The sequence below is a fragment of the Oratosquilla oratoria genome, chromosome 12, assembly GCF_046742065.1.
Source record: "Oratosquilla oratoria isolate Oo_2021 chromosome 12, ASM4674206v1, whole genome shotgun sequence".
Lineage (NCBI taxonomy): Eukaryota > Metazoa > Arthropoda > Malacostraca > Stomatopoda > Squillidae > Oratosquilla > Oratosquilla oratoria.
In genome coordinates, this window is record NC_134788.1 from 4,897,318 (window position 1) to 4,909,817 (window position 12,500).

At 37.5% G+C, this 12,500-nt stretch overlaps 1 protein-coding gene across 1 annotated transcript in view; it reads right to left on the reverse strand.

Annotated features, from left to right (window-relative positions):
• The window catches only part of LOC143030171 (uncharacterized), a 128,636-nt gene that overhangs the window by 42,260 nt on the left and 73,876 nt on the right, over positions 1-12,500 (reverse strand). Inside the window, exons 5-6 of the mRNA XM_076193332.1 lie at positions 6,291-6,434; positions 4,952-5,068 (exon numbers count right to left, since the gene is read on the reverse strand). Coding sequence (XP_076049447.1) covers positions 4,952-5,068; positions 6,291-6,434 — 261 coding nt within the window. The remainder of the gene's footprint in view (positions 1-4,951; positions 5,069-6,290; positions 6,435-12,500) is intronic.

Below are 12,500 nucleotides of genomic sequence, written 5' to 3' on the forward strand. Positions count from 1 at the left end.
ACGGCTAAGGTCTACAAAGTGGCACTTCTCTTACGAAGCATGTGATGATCCCTTAAATGATGCTTTGAAGAAGTTGGAGGTGACATTCTTCAATGCAGTCGTTGATGCTGCAATGTCAGCCATTTAGGAAAGATTTTCCACCTTGGAAAATGTGGGAGAGAAGTTTGGTGTGCTGACTAATTTTCATAATCTCACATTTGAGAAGCTGACCAAAAAATGTGAGGATCTTAGCACTACACTACAGTTTAAGGGTCATTCTGACTTGAATGCTAGAGAGCTTGCACATGAGCTGAAAAACTTGCCAGAGATGCCATCACAAACTATGTCCTTGCTTGAGCAATTAACATTTATCCACGAAAAGGAGCTCTCTGAAATATATCCAAATTTAGGAGTGCTCTCAGGATTGCTATTACTCTTCCAGTCACTGTTGCTAAAGCAGAGAGGAGATTTTCGAAATTGAAATTCATTAGGTCCTACCTGAGGTCAACTACTGTATGTCACAGGAACGCCTCACTGCTCTGGCCACCATCAGCATAAATCACACAGTTGCTGAAAATATTTCTTATAATGAATTAGTTGATGACTTTGCAGCTATGAAAGTGAGAAAAGCAAGGATTTAGATGGGAGTTGTATTATGGTCCGATAAATTCTGTTTATTTATTTATTTTTTGCAAGATTTGTAAAATTCGCAAATGATTTACTTTTATTCTGTAGTACCAATAAATATTTCAATAAAAAGTTGTTTGTGAAAGTTTTGGTCGTCTTAAACTTCTTATTTACATTATGGAGGGGGAGAAGCCAAGCATTTTAAGTGCATTGTGGAAGGGGGGCGCCGAAGGTGAGGTTCGCCCAGGGCGCCATGTAGGCTAAGTCCGCCACTGCAGGTGAGTCCAGTATTTCAAATCCTTTCTTGTTGAAGAGGTTCCTTAATGTTCTTGTGGCAGAGAGTTTATGTGGTTGTGTCATCTGTGATTAGAGGAAAGGCCTTGTGGTGGGGTATGAGTCTGTGTATAAAATGTTCTGGAACAACTTCCCAGAGGTCCTTTTTCCTTGACGGTTGGGGCGAGTGTCCTTGATCCTAACCCGACCCGTTGTGCTAGGCGCAATGGGTTATTTGTTGGTCTTCTTCTTGGTGTGAGGAGTGGTCCGAATCAATAACGCTAAGAGGGAGTAGTACGGGGAGGTAATTTGTTGGGGGTTCCACCGTGGAAAGGTATGAGGGTGTTGAAGATGGGGAAGGGAGGAGGTGAGGGAGTGGTACGGGGAGGTAATTTGTTGGGGGTTCCACTGTGGAAAGGTATGACGGTTTTGAAGATGGGGAAGGGAGGAGGTGAGGGGTGATAAAGGGGCGCTTACACCTTCACGTCTTCGGTGGTGGCGGAGACTCGTGAGCACTGCAGGAGACGGCTTCCGTCTCTGGATTACTGGCAAAACTCACGACGCCTCTATGTCGGTTGTACACTAGTGGTACGAGACCGGGAGGGCTTTCCCACCTCTCCTGTCGTAGAGATGATAATGGAAGAGAAGGCAGTAAGGGGAAGATGGGCAGAATATTTTAGGGAGTTGCTAAATGTGAAGGAGGATAGGGAGGGAAAGATAGTTGCAGTGGGAAATGCTATGAAAATGACCGTGATGAGTGAGGAAAATGGAGGAGAAATAAGGAAAGATGAAGTGAAGGCAGTTGTTAAGATGATGAGAGCAGGTAAGGCACCTGGGTTGGATGGGTGTCATGCAGAATGTTTAAAAAAGGAGGTACAGTGATGGTGGACTGGCTGGTGAGGTTATTTACTTTTTATTTAAGAGAGGGTAGAGTGCCGAAGGACTGGAGGAGTGCCTGTATAGTTCCACTTTACAAGGGAAAAGGGGACAAATGTGAGTGTAGTAGTTTCAGAGGGATCAGTTAAATGTAGTTGGGAAGGCTTATGGGAGGGTCTTGATTGAGAGGATTGGGAGAGGAACAGAGGAGGTAATTGGTGAGGAACAGTGTGGGTTTAGGACAGATAGGGGTTGCGTGGATCGGATTTTTGTGGCAAGGATGTTTTTTTATGAATTTGGAAAAGGCTTATGGCATGTTAGACAGGAAGGAACTGTGGGAGGAATTACAGATATATGGGATTGAGTGCCCCAACTGGTCAAAAAGTAGCTCGCAAAAATACAAAATGTGGTACATTCCCGTCTGTATATTTAGTGGGACACTTCCCTTCCAAAAATACTTCGGCACGCTAAACCTTTTTGTTTTAGCCGGCCCTTACCTCCGTCCATATCTGCGATTTAATTTGTCACTCAAATCTACTGTACTTCTACTGCGGGTTTTGACCCTGAGTGAAAGCTCTTGTAGTATGACCATATCATATTTGTGTGACAGCAAAGTTAAGGTCTCCTGTAGACTTCCTTTTTTCCTGTAAATTAGGTGTTTTGCTGTATTGTCTTCCTCTATTGCTTCTGACTCGGGCAGTGGCCGGGATAGGGCCTTTCATCCGCGAGCGAAGCGAGGACTGACGTCGTATTTTTCTGGTGTTTGATCAAACATTTTGGTGTTTTATGATTTTTTGTTTTATTTGACCAAATGACAAGAATCTTGTCATCGGAGTTTAAGGGGTTAATCGGAGGTTGGAGAAAAAATAGCCCACTGTGATAGCCCCCTCACCTGGCCACCCCCAATATAAAGGAGAAAACGTCTTTTGGTATGTATCTACATTGATAGGAAAAAATCAAGGCTATGTTACACTATTTTTTTGTTGTATAGAAATAACCTTATTCTGGTGCAACAGCTTTGGATAAAATGGACTTTGATTGCCTTGCATCAGTACGCGTCGGAGTCTTGTAGTTTCGTACATAATGCACGAGATACATTGTCTCATGTAGTAAACGTAACAATATAGAAAACGTAGCATAATCAAATAGCGGCTAGGATCTACGATGCCTGTATTCACGACCTGATAAAAGTTAGTTAGAGGGCAGGATAGATAAGATGGGGGAGAGGGAGGGAGGGGGGGATTTGGGGGTTTAGTGGAAGGAAAGAATGAAATGGAAGGAAGTTAGAGTTGTGATAGATGTGGGGCAGACCCACTTGCTCGGTTATTTTTATAGTCTTGTGGACTGTGAACATGCCCAGTACTAGATAATGAAGATTTTAAACTAAACTGAAGATCTTATATTTACTTTAGTATGACAGAAAGGTTAAGAAACTAAAAAGTCTGATAGACATGCGAGTTTTACCATGGGGGTCATTGGAATAGTTGCATACCAATTTGTAAAGTAATTAGGACTGGAAGCGATGGTAGGTGAGATCAGGCAAAAGAAAGGAAAAACAGGGGGGACGCTAGAATTTACGAATGTCGATATTCAAAAGCCAAAATTTGACTCCAGAGCGGGAAATCTGCTGGGTAGGTAATGGAATAGGCAGTTACGCGGTCTCATCTCCTGACGACGCCAAAATCATGAAGTGAGTGAAATATGGGGAGCATTTGCTAAAGGAAAATCAAAATGAAATATGGAGAGTTGTAGATGAAATGCAATGTATCTCTGATATACAGTATATATATATATATATATATTTATATATATAGATACATACATATATATATATATATATATATATATATATATATATATATATGTTAATAAGAACACGGGTACGTGTGTTCACTTATGCAAAGTAGACCACTTGGAAAAAGAAACTAACAAAGCAGAGCGCTTTCGTATATTACATCTTCAGTGCAACTTGTTGCACTGAAGATGTAATATACGAAAGCGCTCTGCTTCGTTAGTTTCTTTTTCCAAGTGGTCTACTTTGCATATATATATATATATATATATATATATATATATATATATATATATATATATATATATATATATATATGTATATATATACATATACAATGAATGGTTCCCAGTGATCAATTGATATCTTTTTTTCAACCACAAATCACTTCTAATTCCATGCCATCGCAGTCGAGACTGAAGAATCGCTCGATGGAGGCATCCGTTGGATATTGAAACGTGGACGAGCCGAGGATTCGAACCCAGCTAACCCGTAACAAAGTTACAGTGACTTAAACCAATACGCTATCAAGAGATAGCGTATTGGTTTAAGTCATTGTAACTTTGTTACGAGTTAGCTGGGTTCGAATCCTCTGCTCGTCTACGTTTCAATTTCCAACGGATGTCTCCATCGAGCGATTCTTCAGTCTCGACTGCGATGGCATGGAATTAAAAGTGATTTGTGGTTGAAAAAAAAAATGAATAAAAATATATATGTGTGTGTGTGTGTGTGTGTGTGTGTGTGTGTGTGTGTGTGTGTGTGTGTGTGTGTGTGTGTGTGTGTGTGTGTGTGTGTGTGTGTGTGTGTGTGTGTGTGTGTGTGTGTGTGTGATGTGGCCAACGTCAGATGATTTCATTCAGATGAAAGGGTCTCATCAGGTAAAAACCTTAGCGATTAACGCTAAAGTTATGTTTTGCTCGGTACAATTATCGCTCAACAATGACCGTTCATGGCTCACGGACGATCGTCAAACAATTGTCTACAGCAGTAATTGTTTTCTTAACCAATTCAACTCCGATGACAAGATGTCTTGTCATTTGGTCAAATAAAACAAAAAATCATAATAAAACAACAAAATGTTTGATGATCAAACAGCACCAGAAAAATATGACGTCGTCAGTCCTCCTCGAAGAGGAGGACTGATGACGTCATATTTTTCTGGTGCTGTTTGATCATCAAACATTTTGTTGTTTTATTATGATTTTTTGTTTTATTTGACCAAATGACAAGACATCTTGTCATCGGAGTTGAATGGGTTAATTGGGCTGTTTTGCTTCGAACTGGAAAGTATGATGCTCATGATTGCAACCGTGTTACCTGCCGTTGACCGTGATAGCCTAATAATAATCACACCGAGCAAAATGTACCTTTATACTTCGTTCTAGATTGACTAACTACTAGTACCTGGTGGATGCATCGTGGCGTTCCGATCGCGCTTTTGATGCACGGTTTGTGAGGGAAGGAACACACCCGCCCGCCGAATCGCTGTGTGAATGTCGACAAATCTGCGAACTCCAAAACCTATAAAGAATTGCAGGAAATAATATTAGCGATTTCGTTAGACATAATGCAAAGGGGTTTTGTTCATGATGCTTTAACAGGTACTAAACCTAATGATAATAATAATAATAATAATAATAATAATAAAACAATAATAATAATACTGATAATAATAATAATAATAATAATAATGATAATGATAATGATAATAATAATAATCATTATTATTATCATTATTATTGATATTAATAGTAATAATAGTAATAATAATAATAATAATAATAATAATAATAATAATAATAATAATAATAATTATAATAATAATAATAATGATAATAATTATTATTATTATTATTATTATTATTATTATCATTATTATAATAATAATAATATTAATAATAATAATAATAATAATAATAATAATAAAAAAAATAATATTTATACTAACAATGATACTAATATTAATAATAACGATAATAATGATACTACTACTACTACTAACAATAATAATGATAATAATAATAACAGTAATAAAAATAACAATAATAACAGCAATAATGATAACAATGATAATAACCATAATAATAATAATAATAATAATAAAATAATAATAATAATAATAATAATAATAATAATAATAATAATAATAATAATAATAATAATAATAATAATTATAATAATAATAATAATAATAATAATAATAATAATAATGATAATAACAATCCGGATTCCTTACTGTATAATACAATATGACGCCGCATAAAGACTTCTGGTACAGTATATGTTTGTCATACATGTGACTACATAAAATATATTTAGTTTCCGTACATCGTGATTTGGATTTGCGTCTAGCAAGACAACCTTAGGAAAGATTGCCTTTATCACGATGCAAAACAGTAAGATAAACAAACAGTTGAACATCTAGTTTTAAGATGAGTGATGCAAGATCCTGTAGTGATTATCATTTATCTTATATTATTTGTTTTGTTTTGTTACTATTTGTCTGTTTGATTCTCATTAATTATTAGTTATATGTCAATTTATTATTATTTACTATTTGTTTGTTTGTTTATTATTTAACTATACCTATGCATTTATTTATGTATTTCATTTGTTATTTACATCATTATATTTGTATTTATTCATTTATTATTATTTCTATTTTCTCGCATCCGACCTAGATATGATCCCTCAACAGCACACGAGCCCATACAACTATCTCAAAGCAGTGTCTGCTACTTACGACAAGTTTGCAAGTAAGGTTCTGCTGGAAAGAAAAACTCTTTTCGCCGGTGCGGTCCCGGAAGAGGAACCGTCGCCACATGAGCATTCCGGGCTGGTAGATGGCCTTTTCCATGAAGTCAGACAGGTTCATGCTACGTAGTATCTGGAAGGAAAATACCAGCAAGAGGTGACAGCTTCAGATTCCAAAACGTTAACCCATTAAACTCCGATGACAAGATTCTTGTCATTTGGTCAAATAAAACAAAAAATCATAAAACACCAAAATGTTTGATCAAACACCAGAAAAATATGACCTCAGTCCTCGCTTCGCTCGCGAAGCGAGGACTGACGTCATATTTTTCTGGTGTTTCATCAAACATTTTGGTGTTCTATGATTTTTTATTTTTTTTTTTTTTATTTGACCAAATGACAAGAATCTTGTCATCGGAGTTTAATGGGTTTAATGTTAGAAATGACTTGCCATGCGTTCTGTGTGTACGTCGACACTCAGTGCCAAAACCGTCATGGGAGAGTAGCGGCCGCACACCTATTCTGTGTTTATAAACAAAGGATATGTCAATGCCTCATTGTGCGTGTAGGCTAGGGTCGCGATATCGCGGGAATCCATGTTTCCCAGCGTCCAAACTAAGCAACGAAATGTTGGATCGTTGACGTAGTTTAGTATTTAGAGTTTTCTGTGCTGACTTCTTAGTCTTGCTGTGTGGGGTTTCAAGGAGATTTATCTTTAAAAACCTCCCATCAACCTAGGTTAAGTGCGCGGGCAACGCACTTGGAAAAGGGAAATGTTTTACCCATTCTGGTAATGTTCGAGTAGCGACGGCCAGCTTGAAATATCTTTAGTATTTTAGTGGCTGTATTCGGTGTCTTAGATTAAGATTTAATACTTTGTATCTATTGTAATGCCCCCCTTGGGCTGCCATGAGAAACGCCTCGATGCCGATGATCTTTCGGCGTTCGAAGACCAGTGTGTCACCTATTTTGTCCTCCTACGAGATGATGTAGATCTTACAAAGTTATCTCATGTGAAAATGTTAAAGTCTCTTCAGGTGTTGACGGCACCATATTCAGGTCTCACAGCAGTGTAGTGGAGTAATCAGTACGACTGTGCGCTTGGCGGTAAGCTTAGTGGTGATCCTTATTCCACAGTCTAACTAAAGCCTATACTGATGCCGTCTATATGCAGCACCTGATTTGCCCATACGAGCGGTGATCTCATCGTCTGTCCTGACATTCTAAGACAGAACTCTTCACAAGTAGCAAAACTTGTCCACAGCTTCAATTGCTCACTACCGATGACAATAATAGGATCGTCAGGTGGTACTCCTGTTCTTGGCTGGAAGAGTACCTATGCCTTCTTGATGCTGATAGTAAGCCCGGAACATGTGGCTGCTCTGAGTGTCACTCTGAGTGTAAGCTATCAGGGCAGATTCATCAGCGTAGAGAGGTTCCCGTACTAACAAGAACCTTACCTTGCGTGTGCCTTCAATGCTGGAGGTTGAATACACCCACGTCCCGCCTGAGCCTGATCGTGACGCCTTTGTCACAATTCTTAAAGGCGTCCAGAAGGATGACAGATAACACCATAATGAATAACAATAAGTCCATAGCACATCCTTGTCTTGTTCCGTTAGTGATTAGGAACAGGTTTGGCATATTTCCTTGGTCCTGTACCCTTGCTATCATGCCGTCGTGGAATGAACGAATGATGTAAATAATCTTGTCTGGGTAACCAATCTTTGACAGAAAGTTCCACGATCCTTTCCGACTGATAGAATCAAAGGTAAGATCTACAAAAACCATATATAGTTCACTATTTTGCTCCCTGCACTTATTGATTTGTCTAACTGCAAATATCATGTCAATGGTTTTTCTGTTAGATAGAAATCCGTACTGACTTTCTGGTATGGTGTCATCAAACTGGTCAATGAGGCGGTTGATGAGGATTCTCTTAAAGATCTTGCTTAGAATGATTAATCAGCAGAGTAATACATCGATGGATGTCACATACACATCATCCCCTTGTGCTTGTACAGGTGGATGATCAAGTTATCTTTGTATTCCCGGGGAATTTGTTCTCCATTCTAGACGACTTTGTAAGCCGGTTCAGTTCACCCGCCAGTGTGCTACCGCCATATCTATAATGTTCTGCCAGATGGCAATTTCCCCGACTGGATGACCGCATCGCAGATAACTATCCAGGATGCAACACTTCACCTCATATTATACAACGCATTATAGAAGACTGCATTGCACATAATCGCCAACAACACAATATTTGCCCTATAAGAGATTTGTGGGAAAACCTCGTTCCAGCTGTGGCATTCCTCATGGAGACCGACAGCAACTTTTGCCAGATTGCCGTTGGTCCCAGGTGCTTTACCGCTCGCAATCTGTTTGATTTTCTTAATTGTTTCTACAACCGCGCCAGCAGCATCTATTACCTTAGTAATAGGACTTTGGATGTTTGTTGACTGACGGTTTAACCCATTAAACTCCGATGACAAGATTCTTGTCATTTGGTCAAATAAAACAAAAATCATAAAACACCAAAATGTTTGATCAAACACCAGAAAAATATGACGTCAGTCCTCGCTTCGCTCGCGAGCGAAGCGAGGACTGACGTCATATTTTTCTGGTGTTTGATCAAACATTTTGGTGTTTTATGATTTTTTGTTTTATTTGACCAAATGACAAGAATCTTGTCATCGGAGTTTAATGGGTTGAGATGGTAGAAATATTCAGTCCATTGTGCAGTGATAAGGTTTGGATCTTTGGTGAGCGTCTCTTTTCGATTGAGTTCCATACACGGGCTCGAGTTGATCATGAAAGGCTTTCATGCCCTTGACATCAGAGGCAGCTTTAAGTTCCTCTGCCCTGTCCAACCACCATAGTCAGTTGTAATGACTTTTTTTTTTTTTTTTTTTTTTACTTATTTTTACTGTTTTTTATTATCATTATTATTATTATTAGAATAACCAATGTGTGCCGTACACTGATTTTTAAGCAATGGACCAGCATCTACGCCATTCTCATCAAACCAGTCCCTGTGTTTGTGCACAACAAAGCCATTAGGATTTGACTGAAACATTTGTTTGCTGAGGTCTTCCTAATATTTGTCATGTGGTCGTCTATGTTACAAAAATCAGAGTTGGAAGCACATATGTGTACGTGCGCGCGCGCGCGCGCGTGTGTGTATGTATGTGTGTGTGTGTGTGTCTGTGTGTGTGTGTGTGTCTGTGTGTGTGTGTGTGTGTGTGTGTGTGTGTAGTCACCTTGGTCTTTGGATCACGTGTTGGACTCGTGATCGACAGCTATTTCCCTCCCGGAAGAGAGCTCAGAGCTCGTATGACCGATCTATGGGTAATGCTATGACCTTACACACACACACACACCCAACTCCCCGCCCACGAGAGTCGGAGTAACGACCCGAAGCGCAGCGATACCGAAATAATTTCGGCCCTGGGCAAGATTCGAACCAGGTACTGCCGCACCTCCGTACTGGCAGTCCAGTACTCTATCAACCGCGCCACCGAGTCGTGTGTGTGTGTGTGTGTGTGTGTGTGTGTGTGTGTGTGTGTGTGTGTGTGTGTGTGTGTGTGAGAGAGAGAGAGAGTGAGAGAGAGAGAGAGAGAGAGAGAGAGAGAGAGAGAGAGAGAGAGAGAGAGAGAGAGAGAGAGAGAGAGAGAGAGAGAGGGAGAGAGAGAAAGAGAGATTTACCGCGGTCTTGGATCACGTGTTGGACTCGGGATTGACAGCTATTACCCTTCCGGATGAGAGCTAAGAGCTCATATATGACTGATCTATGGGTAATGCTGTGCCCTTACACGCACGCACATACCCAACTCCCCGCTGACGAGAGTTGGAGTAACGACTTACAGCGCAGCAATACTGAAATTATTTCAGCCCTGGGCGGGATTCGAATTTAGACCGCTGTAGCAGCTGTTGCGAACGTTACCACTGCGCCGTCGAGTCGTGTGTGTGTGTGTGTGTGTGTGTGTGTGTGTGTGTGTGTGTGTGTGTGTGTGTGTGTGTGTGTGTGTGTATTTCAATCGTATTTAATCATATATGCCATCTCAGCAACATTTGCAAGGAACATGAACATGAATTATGGTAATTTTGAATGCAATAAACTGTTGATAGATTTTATTGTTAAAGAGGACCCACTAGACCAGCGGTTCCCAAAGTGGTCGATATCGACCCCCAGGGGTCGATGAGACCATCCAAGGGGTCGAAAGGGGGTCAGCAGATTGCTAGGGGGTCGATATCGACCCTCAGGGCCCGATGAGACCATCCATGGGGTCGAAAAGGGGTCAGTAGATTGCTAGGGGGTCGCAAGGGATCAGTAAATTACTATGGGGTCGAAAGGGGTCAGTAAATTACTATGGGGTCGAAAGGCAGTCTTTAAGATTAAATGGTTAGCATGGAATTTTCCTGTTCTCTTCCCGTACTGAAAGAGTGACAATAATCAACCAACCAATATCTAAACTTAAAGAAAAACCATATCAGTTCACTTTGAGTCGAAAATCCTCCCCCATTCAGTGCATGTAGGGAGAATCTCACATACACACAACCACATCGTGAATATCAAGATGACGAGCTTGTGTAATATGGCTTGAATATTACTTATAGTAATATAATAAAGAATATGTAATATCACTCTTAAAGCTATTGGTAAATTATAAATATTTTAAAACACTTATGTTTATGTATATGTGAAAGTGTCTATCATTATTGGAACGCCCTCGCCTTGATGAATGTTGCCATTTGGCCCTTTTATAACGGATGAAAATTAAATAGATAAATAAATAAATAAACAAATAAAAATAAACGAAAAGAATAACTAAAATCCACAAACACGAAAATTGTGACTATAGTGCTTCAGAATTACCATAAGTGATTTATGAGACCAAACAAGAACTACAGTAAAGAATTAAAACAATAATATCAACAACAAAAATCATAACAATCATAATGATGATGATAACACTATTGACTACTAAGATTATAATAATAGTAATAGTAATAATAATGATAATAACAATAACAAATATGATAATAATAATAATAATAATAATAATAATGATAATAATAATAATAATAATGATAATAATAATAATAATAATAATAATAATAATAATAATAATAATAATAATAATAATAATAATAATAATAATAATAATAATAATAATAATAATAATAATAGTAATAATAATGATAATAATAATAATAATAATAATAATAATAATAATAATAATAATAATAATAATAATAATAATAATAATAATAATAATAATAATAATAATAATAATAATAATAATAATGATAATAGTAATAAAAATAATAATAATGATAATAATAGTAATAATGATAATAGTAATAATAATAATAATAATAATAATAATAATAATAATAATAGTAATAATACTAATAATAATAATAATAATAATAATAATAATAATAATAATAATAATAATAATAATAATAATAATAATAATAATAATAATAATAATAATAATAATAATAATAATAATAATAATAATAATAATAATAACAATAATAATTAATAAGAATAATAATAATAGCATTAATAACAGTAACAACACCTATAATATTAATAAATTGACATAATTTATGAATTAATAGTTTGGGGGTCGATGAACTGAAAAGTTTGGGAACCCCTGCACTAGACTGACATGACAGAAGTCAGATAGAGAGAGGAAGGTAAGGTCATGCACCTCTCCTCATTCCTGTGAACATGTGTCCTCCCACTTGTTCCCTCTTGTCCGCGTTCCTTCATAGTTTTTCATTTGACCCCTCTTACACCCTTGTATCTATGTAATATGTCTGATGGTGTAATATAAGAAGGTGCTTATTGTCTTCAATTTTTTTTCTGTGGTAATTTGCTGCATTTTTCAGGTGATATGAAAGTCTTGATACACTTTATTCTTTGGATGCGGAGAATAATACAACACCTCATGGAAGCTACGACAAGAAAAAGAAATTAAAATTATTAGGGAAATTACATCAACAACTCTAGGAAGGTTTTGGATGTAACAGACCAGATTGATAGTATGTATAGGTTAGGCAAGTATAAGAGAAATTGCTAGATTGCTAGATTGCTAGATTGGAGATAAATGACTGGTTAAGAATAAAAGAGCCTGATACTTTGTGTCTGGTAGAGACCCAACTCCCCCCAAAAAAATTATAT